Source organism: Meles meles, chromosome 13, assembly GCF_922984935.1.
Source record: "Meles meles chromosome 13, mMelMel3.1 paternal haplotype, whole genome shotgun sequence".
Taxonomy (NCBI): Eukaryota; Metazoa; Chordata; class Mammalia; order Carnivora; family Mustelidae; genus Meles; species Meles meles.
Window position 1 is genome coordinate 46813269 of NC_060078.1, and position 19632 is coordinate 46832900.

General features: G+C 50.2%; 1 protein-coding gene across 2 annotated transcripts in view; it reads right to left on the minus strand.

Annotated features, from left to right (window-relative positions):
• VSTM4 (V-set and transmembrane domain containing 4) overlaps nt 1-8511 on the minus strand; it is a 95775-nt gene extending 87264 nt beyond the window's left edge. For both annotated transcript variants that reach the window (XM_046028024.1, XM_046028023.1), the window contains exons 1-2: nt 8412-8511; nt 235-633 (exon numbers count right to left, since the gene is read on the minus strand). In XM_046028024.1, the coding sequence (XP_045883980.1) occupies nt 235-633; nt 8412-8466 (454 nt within the window). In that variant the 5' untranslated portion in view covers nt 8467-8511. The remainder of the gene's footprint in view (nt 1-234; nt 634-8411) is intronic.
• Nucleotides 8512-19632: the final 11121 nt, after the last annotated feature.

Genomic DNA, 19632 nt, shown 5'->3' on the forward strand with positions numbered 1-19632 from the left:
GGTTTTGCCCAGGGCCATGTTGGGCAGGATGGGGCCAGGCACTTGCTAGCCCCAGTGTCCAAGGAAAGATCTGTCCTCATCCCCACAGCCTAGCTCACGTGGCTGTGGCCCACAGAGGCCGTGAAGATGCATTATAGCCCAGCAGAGCCATCTGGGGGCCTCTGTCTTGCCAATTAGAGGAAGGACCACTGATCTGCACCCCCCCATCTCCCCAAAGAGCAGAGAGGCCCTTACCTCTCATTTCCGTCGCTGAGGAGCCATTGGACCAGGCGGTCCATTTATTCCTGTGCTTGCTGATTTCCTGGACTTTGCAGACATAATGCCCTTGATCTGCTGGCCGGAGGGTTAAAACAGAGAGCGTGTAGAGTGCCCCGCGCCTCTCCTCCAGGAGACACAGCCTCTGCCGGAAAGCGCTGCGGCTGTAATTCCCGTAGTACTGCACCACTCGGAGTTTGGTCATCTTAACCATCAAGGCTTCCTGGGCGTTGGGGCGTGCAAAGAACCAGCGCACAGCCAGCAAGCTGTCCTTCCGTCTCTTCTGGGAGACATGGCAGAGAAGAGTGGCATTTTCCCCCTCCAGGTAGTCAACCACAGGCCCTGGGGACACGGTGACATTGAGGGCCCCACACACCTCTGCAGAGAAAAAAGGAAGACGATGAGCATGGCCACCACCTTTCCCCGGAAGGACACACCGTCTGTCTTTTCTCCAGGAGCCATCTGCATGGCCAGAGGGGCAGGCCACCCTGATCCCCTCCACGCTCACTCTGTGCCCTTGTGGTGGACAGGAGGAGCCCTTCTGGAGCATGGCAGGGACAGGGGGTTTCTGTGGGCTCCCACGTCCTCATCCATGGGACAGTCCCATCCACATGAAAAGCCCCTGACCACTTGGCCCAGACATAGTTGAAAATGTTCTTCAATTAGTTGGTGACATTCAACACTTGGGAAATTTCACATAAAGATTTGGGCTTTTGGAATCCCTTAAACATTTCCAGCGCACATCCCATCCACCAGCCTGCCTCCAGGGTCCACTTACGATCAGTTTCATCGCCTGCCTGAGACAGCAATGTTGTGGGTCCAGAAGCTGCCCTTCCAAGTCCCTTGCCCTGTCTCAGTGATTTCCACTGTAACCAAGCCAGAGCATCAGTGCTGGTCAGGCAGGCTTTGAACTAGGACCAAGGAGCTGGAACAACAGAGGTTTCTTGGTGTCTTACTCTAAGTCTTTTGCAGACTTAGGGCCACGGTCTCAGAGCTACAGTGCAGGAATAAAGAATGAAGCAACCCAGGAACAGGGAGGAGGGGAAGAACCCCCCCAGCAACTCAGAAGGTGCTCCAAAATTCCAGACCTGGTCTACTACTTCCTGTCCTTTGTTTTTTGCTTTAGATCCACTCCAAGGTCTGCCCCTCCCGAATGCCCTTCTGCCCCCCAAGCTGATCTTGGAGGGAGCCACCCCAACACCCCCCAGAGCAGCCAGACCAGCAGACCTCACACAGATGCCTCCCCCCTGGAAGACACCCACATGGTGACAACAGGGACTGAGCCATGTGGCCGTCCTGCCTTGGAGCTCACGGCTGGAGCCGTCAGCTGGCAGGTGGAACCCAAAGGCTGTTTCCGAACAGGATGCACAGAACCTGACGGCCGGTGCGTCTTTACCCGGGTCCCCCAACCTCCCTCTGCACTGCCAGCTGCCCAACCCCTGCCTGCCCCACCACACCAGCAGGGGCCCTGGGGTCATCTCAAGCCACGGCTCTCAGCCCCAAATGTCACCTCTGATCACATGAAGAGGCTTGGGTCCTGATGTGAGGGTCACTGAAAGCTTTGAACTCTGGCCAACGTTACAGGTGAGCAAGGAAGACGGATGAAAAAGTGATCAGGAAAGACCGGAACCTTCCACTGGAAAGAGGCTGAGAGTCAATAAGGTGAGGCCCTGTGTCTGTAGGGGTGGGAAAGTCTCCCGAGAAAAATATTCTTCATGGTAGAAGTCCAGGCAATAATCTCATCCTCCCAAATGGCTTCTGCTGTTGAGTTCATAAACTGCATATGTTCAGAGAGAGGGCAGAAGAGTCCACTTTCTCTCATTTTCCCTCCCAGCTCTCAGAAGCCAGGCCCACCAGGACACTCCAGCACACTCCAAGGTCCATCCTTAATCACCTCCATTAAATACCTCTTGCCACGTACGGTAACATTCACAGGTTCCAGGAGTTAGGACACAGACCTCGTGGGGGGCCATCATTCAGTTTTCCCACATCCTGATAATCTCTCATTACCTTGAAAAACAGACGCTTATAAACTCACAAGAAAAAGGTTGGTGCTGGGCTGGACTGTCCTTGTGGAAAAGAATGAGATTGTCTCTGTCTATGGTCACAAAGGACAAAGCCAGCCCTGGGACATACTTGGGGAACAAAGAGCATCAGCAACTAAGGAAAGTGCAGGTTATCTAGCAATGATCTCCCTGTGACAGAAAGCGCTCATGTAGGACAAAAGAAGAGGAAATGCTCCTGCTGTCTCCCCTGCCTCTTGTGCATCTGCCCTACACCTATCCCAGACGCTTTATTAAATTAGTCCAAGTCCCTCCAGGCTGCTAAGGCCCTGTCTGAAGTCCCCATGGGCCACAGCAGGGACACCAGGCTGACCCACTCCAGCACCTGCCCCAGGAATCCGGGATCGGCAGATAGAGAGCAGCAGAGAGCAAGTGGCAGCTGACTTCCAGAACTGAAGCCCAGCTTTACCCGCCCCCAAGGGCCCCCCGCTGGAGTCAAGGGGAGAACTGGGGAAGGCAGGAAATTGAAACAAGATGGGTGGGATGAGCGAGCCCAGACCCCACACCCCAGTCTCCTCCCATTAATGCTGGGTGAAGGAGGGATTATTTATAGTGACTGAAACCAGGAGAATGTGCCAAGTGCTCGGTCCCCATGGGAAGCCAGATTCCATCCTGGAGGCAAATGAGTAACCCTTCCCCTTCTGCAGCTCAGACCAGGAGTCAGCAGCTCCCTGGAAAGCCAGTGAATGGAACCATCTGCCTAAAAGGACCCCTCCTTTTCTCCTTACCAGGGCACCTCTCCGCCTTCATTTAGCCCTATATCCTCTTACAAATGGGCCATGCAGGCTTCTCCCAGCAAAGTGCAAAGACCCTATTGTGCTCCCGAATTCATATGTTGGAAGCCCGAATCCCCACTCCTCAGAATGTGACTGTTTTTGGAGATAGGACCTTTCTAGGGGTGATTAAGTTAAAATGAAGCTATTAGAGAGAGCCTTAATCCAACACGCACGATGTCCTTATAAGAAGAACTCTGGACGCGGACACGTGCACGCACAGAAGGCTGCCCATGTGAGGACAGAGGGAGCACATCTGCAAGCCAAACAGGGAGCCTCGAGAGAAACCAGCCCTCCTGACACCTTGAACTCACACTTCAGGCCTCCAGGACTGTGGGGAACAAATGTGTGAGGTTCGTGGCACTTTGTTCCAACAACCCTAGCAAGTCACGCAATCTTGTTGATAGGAAGGCTCGTTTTGGCCACACGCCTGTCACCAACCCAGATATTTATACCCACCATCAGCCCAAAAGCATGAGTTACTGAAATTCAGGGCCAAGGGCATCTCAGGAACATAAAGCTTTGCTAGAGAACACAGGCTCTCAGTTGTCCCCAGGCCTGCAATGAGCCTTCCTTGAAAGCCAGGTGTTCCCAGTAGCACCCTTTCTTTGGCACTGGAGATGGCTGGTTGAAATCCAGCAAACACAGCTCCTGGACCGGCCTGAGGGGGAAGGGAGAGAAGTGCAGCTAGAGGCTCCAGTGCCTAGCAGATGCCAGCTGAGCTGGATATTTAGTTAAATACTAGAAAAGACAGCATCACTTGGCATCTGCCTCACTGCAGCGCCCCCCCCCCCCCCCCCGCCCCATGCTCAGCAGAGGACACAGCAGGTGGGAGTCAGGAGAGTAGGAAGCAAGGGCAACACCAACCAATGGATGGAGTCAGGCTGGCCAGAATGCAGTCCCCGTGGGAGTCCAGGCCTTTCTCTTCTGGATCTGTCATTCAGACAGATACATACATACACCCACCCTGGAGGGCAGAGGGGCAAGCCAAGCAAACAAGGACCAAGCCAGCTCAAGATGGGAGGATGAGTGTCACCCTCCAAGCAGGGTGGTCTCCCCTCTCCTGGCCTAGGATGGAGAATTGTCAAAAATTCTCACCCAGAGAAGAACTGAATTTCTTGCTCTGTGACCCTGCATTGCCGGGAACTGAGATGGGAGGTAGATTCCCCAACCTTCCCCCTGCCGGCCCACACCCCACCCCGCCCCAGGCTCCTCTGTGCCCAGAGTTCCCACTTCCTCCAGCTTCTGTCCCAGCCTATGCTTTGTTCACTTAATCACTCAACAAATACTTCCTGAGCAACAGCCTTGAGCCAGTCACTGCACAAAGAAGACAGCATTCCTAACCTCATGGGCCTGAGGGTCCAGTGGGCAAGACAGCCGGTGCCAGGGGAAAACGACACAGGAGGAAGGACAAACAGTGTCACATGGTACAGAGAAAAGTTGCAAGGCTTTTAAAAATCAGGGCAAGGTCCCGATCTCATCTGTGGGGTCAGGGAAGAAGGAGACTCTGGGGAGGTGACTGTGAGCTAAAGGCTGAGTTGGGGTTAATGACATAAAATTCAGGAGAGCAGAGGCACCTGTGTGGTTCAGTGAGTTAAGCATGTGCATTCGGATCCGAAGTTCCTGGGATCGAGCCCCACATCCAGCTGCCTGCTTCTCCCTCTCCCTCTGCCTGCCACTCCCCCTACTTGTGCGTGCTCGCCCTCTCTCTCTCTCTCTCTCTGTCAAATAAATAAGTAAATAAATATTTTTTTTTAAAAATTCAGGAGAATAGAAAAGAGTGACTTTCCTGGGAGAGAGGGGGTGCCACCTGTGCAAAGACCCTGAGGCACAAGAAAGGTAGTGCAGGCCAGAGGGAGAAAGCACAGCGTCGTCTCGTGAGGGGCACCACACAATGGCCCAGAAAGCCACCGGGCCTGCCGGTAGATCTCAGGAGGGAAATTTCTACCCTAATAAGGACCTCTCTGAGGCCAGTTCTTAAAGAAGGAATACGACAACATGGGCAGGGAAGAGGCTGAATGAAACAGAGCAAATGAGATTCTGGCCACAAGGATCCCTCCCCCAAGTGGGCTGGGCACTGGGATTCTCACGGCCCAGCCTTTCGCAGTGGCTTGTTGAGGCCGGGCAGAGAGCTGGGGGTTGGTGTTCAATAGAGCAGGACTGGAAACTTGGTGCTATTAGGTGTGAAGCCTTGAGAGCCTCAGTTTCCTCCTCTGAAAAACTAGAAAATGATGCCTGGCAAGGTGAGTGTCAGCTCCAATGAGGAAACACATCCAAATACTAATATTCATCTTAAGCTCTGGAGCCAGGCAGGAGAAGGCAACAGAGTGACCCGTGCCGACCTGTGAGCAGGGCGGGCTCCCGGGGTGTGTGAGATCCACAATCATCCGGGGCCCTGCACTGGGAGGGGCCCACCGCTTGGCTCCATCTCTGTTGTCACTCTCTAGAAATTTTGAATCAGGGACCGCACATTTTCATGTTCATTGAATCCCACAGTCTATAAATTAAATTCCCGAGGAGAGGATTTCTGGGGTCTAACCCTCTTGCTCCCTCTTGTATGCTGTCGTGAGAAGGAGTAACGCAGCTCTGAAAACAGCTTAAAAGTACATCCCTGTACCAAACAGTATACAGCCTACTCATCTAGTATAAAGCCTGGGCCTCTCCCTCCACCCCTGGCCACGCAGTGGAGGAGGGCAATTTTCCAGCTGCAGGGAAGTATAGGACTTCTAACAGAAACAACGCGCCCACCTGGCCTGGGACCCAGACAGGGGTAGGGCCACCAGCGATGTGTTGGTGACTCTGTGCCCCGCGCTCCTTCTCTGTCCTGGAGAAACGGCTCCCACTCACTCAGATCATTCCTCTCGCTGCTGCCCTGAATTTTATGTCTTTAACTCCAACTCAACCTTCAGGGCCCCAGGGTCTCTCTCTTCCCTGACCCCCTTGGCCAGAAGTTTCTGCATTTGGAGCACTGGGTGTGGGGCATAAACAATGAATTTTGGAACACTGAAAAAAAAATTAAAACAAAAAAACAAACAAAAATAATGCAAACGGTAGGTACCTATCAGCAGCAAAAATCTCATTCTTATCAAAAAGATAGCCTGAACTCCTGGCAAATAAATCTCTGAAAGAAATACAATTGTATTATTTAAAAGCGCATGGCACTGGGAGCCTGTATGTACCATGCACCAAGCAGAGGCGCTACCAGACCTAGCCTATGGGCTGTGGCATTCACATTATCCCATCCCCCCAAAATAGCTGTCATCCGGGACAAACACAGGACCCTGACCAATGACAAAGGTTACCATGAGCTGCGTGTGAACTCCAGGCCAGGTGTTGTTCCAAGCACTTTAGGTTTATATGCCCGATTGATCCTTATATCATGTTTATCCTCATTTTCTGGAGACACTAAGCCCACTGGTCAAGCACACAGAACTCGGCAGAGCTGGAATTTGAACACAGGCCACCTGGCTTCAAAGCAATTTTCAACCACTACTCCGGACCACAGCTTGGCCTTTAGGAAATATTTTGCCCCTCGGTTTCCTTTCCTGTAAAATGAAGTGTTGGACCAGGTGATGGCTAAGGTCCCCCTCTGCCCCCAAATCAAGAAGTAGGAAAATGCATTGGCTAAGAGTCGGGACCTATGTGTAAGGCAGCTCTCTGCCGGGTCCACCGTGGGGGATCATGGCCAGGGGTCGTGGGTAAACGCTCAGCAGGGGGAGGCATTCAGCCTGTGCCACACAAGCAGGGCCATCGCGATGAGCCACTGCATGGCCTTGGGCACAGCCAGGGCAGACTCTAACAGACCCCAAACTGCAGCTCTCAAGCCTCCTGACGTCTCCCCAAAACATAAAAATGTCCTTGACGCCCTCCCAAAAGTCACTCTTTGGGGTGCCTTCCTTGATAGCACCTGTGATCAGGAAGGTGGTCAGGGAGCCTGGCGGAGTGAGGTTGGGGACCCCTGGGCCCCCTTATATCTTGTTTGCTGCTGGCTATTCCACCAGAGCTGTCCTGGTCCAACCACCCCAGTCAACGCCCCAGTCAAACCTCCAGTCACAGTTGGTCAGGACAACGACACGGATGACAAAAGCATTTCCCACAGCACCGATTTCAGATTCCCCAGAAAACCGGGCTGCTCTGGTCGCCAGGCGACAGCGGATGAATTTCTGCCCACTGTGATCCAAGTTCTTCCTGCTCAGATTCTGACCTATGCTGGCTCAGACGCCAGCTCCTCCACTTGTGGCTGTGTCACCCTTGGAAAATCACTCAATTCTGAGCATCAGCTTCCTTATTGACAAAACACAACTTCGATGGAAATGAGCAAAAGCTAGCACCAGGCTCCCGGGGTTCAAAACCCTGCTCCACAACTCAAAAGACCTGTGACTTAAGCCAAGCCGATTCCTGGGCCTGGGCCTCAGTTTCCTCATTTATAAAATGGGCATACTAACAGCTCCTCCTCCAGAGGTTCCTGGCAAATTGAGTTAATGTTTTCAAAGCACCTGGATATATATATTTGCTTTTTGTCGTGATTAATTTAAAAAGTGCTGCTGTGATTAAATGAGATCATGTGTAGTGGGACACCTTGCACCCAACAGGCACCGGGGAAATGTAAGAGCCATCGAAATAGTCATTATTAACTATTATTCTAGCCAACGTGGACTTTCCAGCTCCTAGGCAGGCGGGCAGGGCTCGGGGAATCAACTTAGAAACGAGAGCAGCAACCCCAAGAGAGAGCCGACAGTGCAGGTAGGGGCTTTCCTAAAGCTGAGTGCTCCGGGAAAGGGTCCCACTTCTTCCAGGAGCGGACACGGTGTCTCGCTCGGCCTGCTCTCGCAAGCCGCCCGCGGACAAGTCCCGCGTTTCCGGGGCATATCCAGCGCCTCCGAAAGCTCTCCGCAGAAGTAGAGGAAAGTTGCTGCCAGTCCAACATGCCAACTGTTGTTGGTCCTGGCTGTCCTGTAGAAAGCAAGCAAGCAAGCTAACAGCTAGTGCCGGCGCGCCCCTGCTTCAGTCTAGCCCCCTAAGGCCCGGCCCCGGGAGGGCGCGGGGGCTGTGGCGAGTGGCCGAGTAGCCCCGCGGCCCGGGCGGAGGCAGGAAGGGGCCCCGCACGGCGGCCGCGGGGAGCCGGGAAGGCGCCGCCGCGTTCCGCCGGGCTGGCGCAGCCACAGGGACCCGCGGAACCCTGGCCCCGCCGGGCGCGGACGGGGAGGGGACGGTCCGGGAGGCGGCAGGGCCTCCCCGCCAGGCCCCCGGCCCGAGCCCCGGCCTCCGCGGCGCGGGCTGCCCTTGCCCCACCCGCGCGCCCGGGCCCCGCCGCGCTTACCCGGGGCCAGAGCCCGCGCCAGGAGCACGGCCGCAGCCAGCGCCAGGAGCCGCATCTCCCCGCCGCCGCCCGGCGCTGTGACGCCCCAGCAGCGCCACCGCTCGCCCGGCCCCGCCGCCAACCCGTGCCGCGCCCGCCTCCGGCCCCGACCCGCCCCTCCCGCTGGCCCCCGGCTGTTGGGTGCCGCGTGACGCAGGGGGCCAGGAGGGCCCCCCTGCCATCGGCTTGCCCAGCGACCTGTGGCCCAGTCCTTGTCGCCACCCCCACTTCACAGATGAGAAAACTGAGGTTCTGAGAGGGGAGTGCTGGACGCCGGGAAGCCACAGCTGCAGTGGGCTTCGCGGTCCCTTTGCATCACCCACGGTTATTGCTACGGGGAAGGGCGCTTGGAGTTTGGGGCTGTTGGGGCAGGGGAGCGATCACCAAATGCGGTGGCTGCTGGGACCTGAGGCTAACCTGATTCCCAGCGTATCTCTGCCGTCTCTTAAGAGCGAGTCAAAGAGCAGCTGAGGGAGAAAAAGCCCTCTTCTGCTGCCCTGAGCTGGGTGTGGGGGACGCCAGGGATGAGCTGGAAAATCTTGGAGGACTGAGAGGGTCCACAACACAGGACTTTCAAAGTTCAGAGTGTATGTGGACACTATTAAAACCAATGACCACTCAGAGTCCACTCAGCCACAGCCTGGGCTAAGTACTTTGTGCCATGTTACTGAATCCTGGCACTGTAAAACCCTGGGACAGTTCCTTAATCTCCATGCCTCCATTTGTTCCATCTGTGCAATGGGGAAATAGGCACATCCATCATGGGGTGTTTGACATCAAGTGAGACAGCTCCATTGCAATTATCATTATAGATAACGAAGCCGAGTCAGAAAGACGGAGGAGCTGACTCAGTCACACGGCCAGGGAGTGGGGACAAGGCCCCTCAGCCCAGGTCACTCTGAGCCAACACCGGTCTCCTCGCCATGGTTCTAAACTTGGGATCTGAGCCTGACTGATGTGTTTAGTCCAGCATCTCTAGTGCAAGAACAGTATATATTAGCTATGTTCTCTGTGTGTCTGTCAAGGGCGGTCTTTGTGGGGGAAAAGTGGGTCCTGCTTGGGAGTGGACCTCTACAGAAGAACAGGGTCCCCACTCCTTCCCTCTAAGGGCTGAAGAGGGAGGGGGAAAGTGTGGAGAGAGAGGTGGTGGTGCCCCCTGGTGCTGAGCCACAAGGCCTGTCCCAGAGGGACCATCCACAGCCCCAGTGAGTACAAGACCAGTGGGTACAAGCCTTTGTGATCTTTCCAAAACCCAGACACTTCATGGGGCCCCTGGTCCCCAAGGGCTTTCCTAGCTGGGAGACGATTTCATAGAGCAGGCCCCTGTGGTGACTGGGCCCACCATCAAGGTAGCCAGACTGGAGGGAGTGGCCCCACACTGCTGAAAGGTCCTGAGCAGTCGGTGATGAGCTGGCTGCAAGGTCTCCGGGTCTGAAGCCAAGGACAAGAAAGAAGTAAGGACAAGAACTCGTGTCCAACTGGATCCAACACCCCAGGCAAATATTCCTAGGAGGCTTCCAGACCAGAGCTTGGAAACTGTAAGTAAATAAGCCTCATTCCCCATCCCTGTGAGGTCCCAGGCTCCATTTTTCAGATTAGTAAACTAAAGCTCAAAGAGGACTGCAGACCTGCCCAGGGCTCTGTGGGCCCCCGAGTGTCTGACACAGGACCCTGCCTTTGTGTCAGAAGAAGAGTGTTGTCTCTGAAAACCAACCAGCACCTGACCTACCTGGGTGACAGTGTGGGGTCCTTTGGCGATGTAATGTCTCTGCACTTTACTTTCTAGATGAAGGCAACGTATGTAAAATGGCATGTCCACGTGACCTTCCAGCATGTGGACAGTGAGCTAAGGGGGTGGCGGGACTGCTTGGTGTCTGCCGTGACCTCCCTTCACACTTCGTGCTTGCAATTTACTTTTCTAGTCGGTGGAAAGTAGAAGGAGTGCTTACACATGTTGGCCACACTTGAAGGAGCCAATCCCTACTTCGATCATTGTATCTTTTTCAAATATCAGTCTCTCCCCAAAGGACTGAGTGGATATTCAACCCAGCATTAGACTTAAGTGCCCACCCTTGGCTTTGCTTTCTCTGGTTTTATGCTGGAGATTTGGGGCTGGAAAGTGCTTTTTGTGTGCTTCTGTGATATGTGACATTGTTCTGTTTTCAACCATGTACTCTCTCAGTACTTTTCAGTTTCTCAAATAATCTACCAGACCATCTTGTTAAGACCTGTGCTGCATGGCACAGGAATGGGAAAATATACCCACTCCCCATGGGAGAAGCAACCAGCAACCCGGAGGAGACTAGATATTTCAGTTGGCTCTGGACCACAGTAGCAAAGGCCCTCACCCTGCCACCTGCCCACTCCCTCACCAGCTTAAGAAGATTTGAAAATCCTCTACTGACATATTTGTCCATCCCCTGACTCTATCAGGTCTGACTTAGAATTAGAAGAATAATACTGTTTTGAATTAGAAGAATAATACTGCAAGGCAATTATTTTTTTAATTACCTCTTTTGAAAATCCCTATCTGGAGTTTCCAGGTGAGGATCCAGACTATTCTAAAGTAGATATTGGTCCCTGTGGACACTGAGTGATGTGGAAACCCTCCTCAGCTAATCTGGATTCTATCAGTCACCACCAAAAGAATCTTAGAAATCCAAATTCCCTCAAAATATCTGGTCTCTCCTCTTTCCTTACACAGTCGTCTGCTAAAACCTGAGTCTGAGATGAGAGTATCGCATGGTTCAAGAATCAGCTTGGCGCACCTGGGTGGCTCAGTAGGTTAAAGCCTCTGCCTTCAGCTCTGGTCATGGTCCCGGGGTCCTGGGATCTAGCCCTGCATCGGGCTCTCTGCTCAGCGGGAAGCCTGCTTCCCTTCCTCTCTCTCTGCCTACTTGTGATCTCTGTCAAATAAATAAATAAAAATCTTTAAAAAAAAAAGAATCAGCTTGATTTCGTGTACAGCAATTATATCCCTAAATTAAAGCACCAAGGAAAAGTAAACACCCCCTTCTAAGGTGTTGGGCAAATTTCTGGGTTGCTTTTTCAGTCTGGATTTATACGAGTAATTTTTGAGATTTCCTCCATACGGCTCACCAGCATTTCACCCCCAAAAGCAGTCAGTTGCACACTTGAATTATCACAGGGAGGGAATGAACAAAGAGTGGATTTTGGATTAAAAGGGTTTTAGCTCTAACTGATGGGGTTGGGGGAAGGGTATAAAAGAAGAGATCGTGGTTACAGGAGGTACGTCCATCCAAGCAGAAGGAAAAGCTATGAACTAGCAACGACAGAACTACCATGAACCCTGCAGCATTTGTCCCCTGCACGACTGGGGAAGGGCTGTGAGGTGCACTGGGTATTCCGTAAAGGGAAGGAATGTGAGGTTGGGTATTCCGTAAAGGGAAGGAATGTGAGGTTGTAAGCCTGACAGTAGATGTATATAGAAAGAGCTTCTGCAAACCAATCTCACTGGTGACGCTGATAAACTGGGATCATTCCATGACTTTACCACTGACCGTGAGCTTTGTACTAGGAACTCTGCAGGCTGGCTGGATGCAGAGAGAAGTGGACCCAGATTCTAGAAGGCTCCAGAAGGAAAGGACTGGAATGAGGGAGGGATAAAGAACTAGATGTGTTATCTCTATCCCTGACCACAGTAGAGACCTTGACCACTTCCTCTTCCTATCTGGCTGGAAACAGGAAACATTCACATGAAGGTAGCCCTTGAACTAAACTTGGAAGGACACGGAGAGAGTCCTCCAAGAAGAGGGTGAGGGGCTTGTTCCAGGCGAGGGAGCAATGTGTGTCAAAGCACAGAGGCTAAAGGACACAGGACTTTCAAAGTTTATAGGTGGTTTCTGGGGACCTAGAAAACCAGTTGTGTCTGAGAAGTGAGATGTAGACCCAGGAGTTTGAACTTCAAATCAATAATGGTGGGTCCCACTGAAGGAGAGATGTCACAAGGGTCCCCTTGGAATCTCAGAGCAGGGGACCACTACGGGAAGAGCAGGTTTGGAGGAAGGGCTATATGGAACCTAATATGTTCAATACTGTTGACAGGAGATCCACGAGAAATACTCAATTCTAGGATCTGTAACTCACAATGAGAGTAGAAGCAGGGAAAGACAACTGATTCATCCTCGAGCCTACATGCGATGCCTTGGGAATAAATACCACTGCCAAAGGGTCAGTTCTCTGAGATAAGGGCAGCACTGAGTACTGAGCTCTTAGAAACCCAGTGCTATGCAGTGCACAACACATGGTAAGTCATTGATCACTATTCCAGAGGTGCACCAGGCCCCTCTTCCTGGCTTGTAGATGGCCATCTTTTCCCTGTGTCTTCCCATGGTGTCCTCTGTGTGTGTGTGTCTGTGTCCTAATCTCCTCCTCTTCTTACACAGTCATCTTGGATTAGGACTCACTCTAATGACCTCATTTTAACTTAATTACCTCCTTAAAGACCCTATCTCCAAATACAGTCAATTTTCAAGGTATTGGGGTTTTGGACTTCGATATACAAATTTTGAGGACCACAGTTTGGCCCCTAACAGAAAGGAAGGGGAGAGGGAGAAGGGAGACAGGAAAGGCAGGTGACTTTTTGAGAGAGCAGCCAAACAGGGAGCTGATGGGGGGCTGGCAAACAGATATGGGGGAAGCCAGCAGACTATGCTGTGGCCTCCCACCCCCACCACCAGGCCCAGTCTCTGAGGCTGACTGTCAGAGGCAACTCATCCCCAAACAAAAGGCCACAAGAGAATCAAGAAAAATTCCTAATCTTCTCATGCTGACCTGGAACTAACAAAGAGTAGTTCTGGAAGAGAAGTTTCTTTGGCACATCCTGGTGTTTGTAAATAACAGGCTTTATTGGGCCAGGGGGATCTGGAGCGGGGAGCAGCTTTCATGCCAGAGCCCTGCCAAGAGGTCTCCACCCAGCCCCTGAGCCCTCTCTCACACCCCGCGGTGTTCACACTGGTCCCGCTCTTCCTGCTCCGTTGGCACTACGCACCCACGTGCTTCGGACTGGCCAATGAAGGAAGTCTCAGTGGAGCTTGGTAGAGCCTGTCCTAAGGGACACGACCTGTGGCTCCAGTCACTGGGCAGCGTGAACCCCCAGGAGTGCTTTGGGCATGTGTGGGGCATTTTTGACTGTTACAACAACTGACATCAGGGAGCTGGGCTCTGATACGATGCCTTAAAGGGCAATGGGCCATCCTGCACCCAGGTACCAGTCTGCACAAAATACTAGTGGTATCCTCACCAAGAGACTGAGAGACAAGGGGAACGGAAGTCGCTGATGCAGTACGCTGGGGCAATCGATGCCTTCTGGGATTTTGTGAGAGGAAGGTTGACAAGATCCAGAATCATGTCCAAATACAAAATGGGATTGGTTTTCTTACGCCAACTCCAGGACAGCATGCTCCTCGGCACCCATCTTGCATGCAGCTCTCAGGTTAGGCATCTGTCAGCCCAGACTCCCACCGCCAGCCTGGCCTTGCCCTCACACCTACTCCACCTCTGCAGAGGGAGGCTATGTCCCTCGGGAGTCAGCGGGGCCGACTGAGTGCTGCTCTTAGCTACCCTCGACCTTGATGGAGAACAAACCAGGAAAACCAGATTCAGACTGCTCATGTTCCTCCCAAACACTGGCTCACTCAGAGCACCAGGGTTGAACAAGGGGGAAACCGGGCGGGTAGCTACAGGAGGAGCCCAGGCAGCTGCTGGGCAGAAAGCTCTGGTCTCCATCTCAGGTAGGCCGGGTTGCTCAGCTCATGTTTCCTGGCTGGAGGAGGGTAGGATACAAGGAGCTAGCCCTTTGTGCACCATCTGTAGTAACTTGCCAAGGCGGAGAAAGCTGAGGCTACCCAGTGAGCCAGAAGACTGCCCATCTTTCCTGCCCTTTGACTCCCCTACCTGCACATACACATGCACCCCACCCCGCACATGGATGGACGAGGCCTGAGAACTCTCCAGAGTACATGTCCCTCTTCCTGGCCCCCAGCCCACAGCAGGTGAGGGCCAACATCTGGCCCCACTCCTCTTCCCCAGTCCCACCCAACCGCATTTCCATGCCCTCAGGAACTTTCCCTGACCCCGTAGCAAACTGATGAATTACTTCATTCTGATATTGTCTTACTATGTGAGCTTTGCAAGGATATTTTTATTGTAGTACAGAAGGAAAAATTTTAAGTCAGTGAATGACTCTCTGATGATGAAATTGCTGACTTGTTAACCAGCCTCTCAGAAGAGCTTGTGAGGACACGTGGTGAGGTCTTCGAGGGTGGGGGAGACCCTCCTTCTCTGTTCATTAGGATAACCTTTGTTCTAGAAATGCAGAGCCCCAGTCTTAGCTTAGCTTGGGATGCCTGGAATAATTGCCCCTCAAGGACACAGCTGGACTTTCAAGATTCTCAGCTTATCCAAGTCCTCATTGACTCTGTGCTTAGCTCCTTTGCTGGGCAACCATCACCTCCTCCAGGAAACTCTCCAAGCCCCCAAAGTCTGTTGGGTCTTCTCTTCCAAGCCCCTATGGTTTCCTATACAAACCTTTATGTGCAACATCATTAATACTTAAGTGAATGTCCCTGTCTGATCCCCAAGGCCAGACACTGGCTCTCAGTCATCTCTACATCCCTGTTGCTTGAGCCCAGCTCTGTTACCTGAGTGGCAGTAACCGGTGAATGTCTATGGAATGAAGAACATTCTACATGAGTGCTCTCTAGCTTTTCTCCTGGGAAAAACATGAGCAACCCCAGGAATTTACTCTCCCTCATTGAATTCTTGAAACTTTAGGAAGATCTATAAAAAATTTTAAAACATGTGGATAATCTGGGTACCTTATAAACCCCGGGTGGCACATGAGTCTTACGCCCTAGTTTGCATTAGGCTGGCAATCAGGACGACCTCAAGTGGATGAGTTTATGTATCCATAGTGTTCACATTGGGAGACCATGTCATCTCTGCCCATGAGAGTGAGGACACGTCTCCCACAGAGGAGTCGGCCTCCCATTGAGTCCCATAGGCAAGTGGATTTTACAAACACTCAGCTCAATCAGTGCTGTTAGTTTGAGTTTTTATGGCTGTTGTCATTGTATTTAATTTATAAATGCATGTTTATTTTATACTTGTAAACAACTATCAATCTGAATGTTTACATTTGAGTGAATTTTTTCAGCAGCCATAATTTAAGCCAACACGGGTGTGTAAGAAGGTTTTGTGCTTTGCAAGGAAACTACTCAAGTTTGAGAAAACACTGCTATGGGGAATTCTCACTCCCTTCTCCTAAGACTGAAGGCAGCTCAGTCTGCAGTGCCGGGTGAGCACTGGGAGAGGCATCAGGAAGGCTGACAGAGCCTAACGTTCATGGTTTCCAGCCCACCCTGCCCTCCGACCTTCTCTCCAGGTCCTTGTGCTCTGCTCCGAGCCCAGTACAGCAAGGCCCAGGGCTGAGTGGCATGCACCACAGGCTCACACACTCACAAACTCATACCCACACGCATGCGTGCATGGACACACAGGGTCTGGCTCCTGACGCCAGGCTTTGAGCTCTAGATGTAGTGTTTTCATAAACTGCTTATTCCATCTTCCCCACAGCTCAGTACACCCAGGCCCCCATTTTCCCTGTGCCCAGCCCATGGGCTGGTGGGGCCTCAGCTCCATTACACTGGGTGGGGGAAGCATTAGAGGCACAGAAGAAAATCAGAGAAAACACACTGGGCTCTCTTAATTAATCCCCACACCACTGTGCACTCATGCATCAGATTCATTCTGTCAAACCCTCTGATAGATGCCCAAAGCCCTCAGAGTCCTAGGGGCTGGTAGGACACTCTGTGTTTGTCCAAACACAGTGGGAATCCAGCTGGTTCATTCCCAAATGTATTTATGCCTTTCTGAGCATTTAAATCAACAAACCTTGATTGACCACTCATTCTGTGCTTGCTCTCCTAAGGACATGGGACCCAGAAGGCTCCCCACTGAAAACATTGACTTTTCTGGCTGCTGCCTTCCTGTCTCTGGTTCTTCTTCGTCAGCCTCTGAATTATTTCCTAGGTCTGCCTAGGAAAGAAAAGATACTACTTTTCTCAAAATTCTGGAGGCCAGAAGTCTGAGATCAAAGTGCCTGTAGGACCAGTTTTTCTGAAACTCTCTGCTTGGCTTCTAGATGACCATCTTCTCCCTGTGTCTTCCTCACATGCTCTTACATCTGCGTTTTAATCTACTCTTTTTAAAAGACAGCAGTCAGATTGGATTAGAACCCACACTTGTAACTTTTTTTTACCATAATTACCTCCTTAAAGACCTTATCTCCAAATAAGGTCACATCATGAGGTTCTAGGGGTTAGGACTTCAACACAGGAAAATGGGAGGTACACAATTCAGCCCATAATAGCATCCATCACTGAACATCTCAGAGCCATCTTTGATAGGACCTTCATCCTTTTCCACCAGCCTCCGACCTGGACCCCCTTTGTGATGTCACATTCCACAGTCAATATATTCCTTAATATCTGCCATTCCTATCTCTCTCTCTACCCTTTTGTGTCCCTTCCCCAACTTCCTCTTCCCTCTGTCCTCCTGCATAGCCTTTGGGTCTCCCTTCAGGGCCCTGTTTGTAGGGCCCTTGTTTCCTTTCTCAGCTTCACTGTGTTTACTCCTTCCTTCAACTGAGCTCCCACCTTGGTTCTCTTTCAAGATCTCCCTCTCACTCAGAGCTTTCATCAACCCCCATAAGTAACAAGGACATACCACAAAAAGAGCTTCGTAACATAACTCTCTTGAGTTGGCTGGGTCCTCCTCCATTAGTCTTAGAATGGAAGCTAATATCATTTGCAAGGACTAAGGAGTGTGATGTTAGAAGTTGGGGTTCTTCAAGCTTGTAGACCACAAATGTAGACGGAGAAGGCCCCCAAGGTCATTTCTCACCTGAATTGTTTTGAATTACATTTAAATTCAATCACATTTAATTTAAATATGATTAAATGTTTCCTTTTACTACAAAAGCCATACTTCCTCATCTAGAAAACTTTAAAAATAATGTGCATTACATAGAAAACAAAATTATCAATAATTATCAACTAGAGGTAATCACATCGACATTTCACAACACTTAACATTAATATCTGCCTATCTAGTGAATGGAGCATTGTCTATGTTATTTCCTAATTAGCCACACCTAATTCGCAAGAAAGCTTTCGATATACACCTTGGGTCTCAGCCCTTTACCTCTTTTTTTAATCTCAATTCATTTGCACTTACAAGGTAACTATATTGTCTTCTTCCAAAAATGGAGAGATTTTTCTGTCCCTTATTTATATGTTTCACGTTTTTATTGAATTTGTTGTAATTTCCAGAATATTAAATAAAAACATATTTTTCTGTTTGTTTGGTGTCATATCTGAGAGACCATTGCCTGAACCAACATTGTAGAGATTTATACCTTTGTCTTCCTTTAAGAGCTTTATAGTTTTAACTGCTTTACATATGGTTTTAATGTTTACATATGGTGTGAGGTAGGGATCCAACTTCACTTTTTGCATATAGATATCCAGTTGTCCCAGCACTATTTGCTAAAAAGATTATTCTTTCCCCCATTGAATTATCTTGGCATCCTAGTTGAAAAAAATTCTATTAGCTATTATTTTGTTGTTTACAAATGATATTGATGTATTCACTTTTTTAGTGCTATCTTTGCCAGGCATTGTTATCAGGTTTCCATAAGTGTTATAAAATGAGTTGCACCTTTTTCTATGGTTTGGGAAAACAAAAGGTCTAAAGTGGTTAAACATTTAAAATGTTTGAAGTCCCTTGAGTCCCCTGGAGGAGTTCTCCTTACCCACACTGATACTTACCTTATTTGGTGGCAGTCCCAGGTTTTTACAAAGCGATGAGTTTAAACCACAATTGAATACTGAACTCAGCTGAGTTTAAGCTATACTTTAACAACAAGTGACTAAGAGCAATTTTATCCTTTCCTCCCCCATACGTGTCAGTTTAAGTTATTCTCTACGTTAAAAGTTTGCTTACCCAAGGTTTCTGTCATCTTTCATTTATTCTGAATGCCCATCATTTTTCCCTGATCTCCAGCTGCTGCTACTTAATTTAAAGAAAATATAACCTGTGGAGTTGACATGTTTGCTTTTCTAAATACCTTGCATCTGTCTTTACATTAAAATTTTCTTCTCCATGTGATGGTTACAGCACAGGCTCTGAAACCATGCTGCCTAGGGGTGAAGCCTGACTCTGCTGTATACCAGCTGTACAGCCTTGGCAAGATCTTTGTCTACTCACCTATCAAACTAATCATAGTACTCACCTCATTAGATTGTGGAGAGCATTACATGACTTAATATTTACAGGGTATTTAGAATGATGCTTGACCCTTAAAATATCAAGGCTACACTTGTCTTAAAGGCTGAAATTCCAGACCATAGATGCCATGCCTCATTTTTCTTCGCACACTGATTTCTAAATTGAAATGTTCTTCTCACTAGTGCTCTACTATTTCTGGCTTCTACCTACCTACTGAGCCTCCCTCAAACACCAAATAGCCCTTCTAAGAAGAACGTGACAAAGTTGGGCCATTGTCCTATCCCTTTATCCTTTCAAAGCTCCTCCAGCTCCTTTCATAATGAATTTAGAAAGTCTATGAATCTGTGGCATCTTAAAATTGGTGATAAGATACCATCCTCAATGGGGCTGATGTCTATTCTAAGATGATCTCATGGCTTCCTGTTCCACTGAGGCTAGCAGAGAAAACGCATCCCACATGAGGCCCACATAAGGCATCATGTACTTAGCTAATTACATATACGTAGATGACTGCAATCCCCAACCCAAGTAATACTCTTCCAAGTTACAGATCCTTCTAACTCCCCTCTGGATGTTTCTATCACAAGCTGACCTTATTCAAAAGTGGACTCATCAGTATTCCAGCAAATCTTCTCCTTTGCTATTCCATTATCTGGAAATGGCCCCAACATTCACCAGCCACTCAGTTGAAAAATGTGGAAGTCATTCTAGATACCTTCTCCTCACCACCCTCATCAAACACTAGCTACCAAATCCACCATTTCCATCTCTCAAATATCTCAAACTCATCCTGCCTTCAATGCTTTAACTGAACTCCTTTTTGCCAGCAATGCTCTTTCTCATCCACTCTCAATCCTGCTCACCGGAGTAA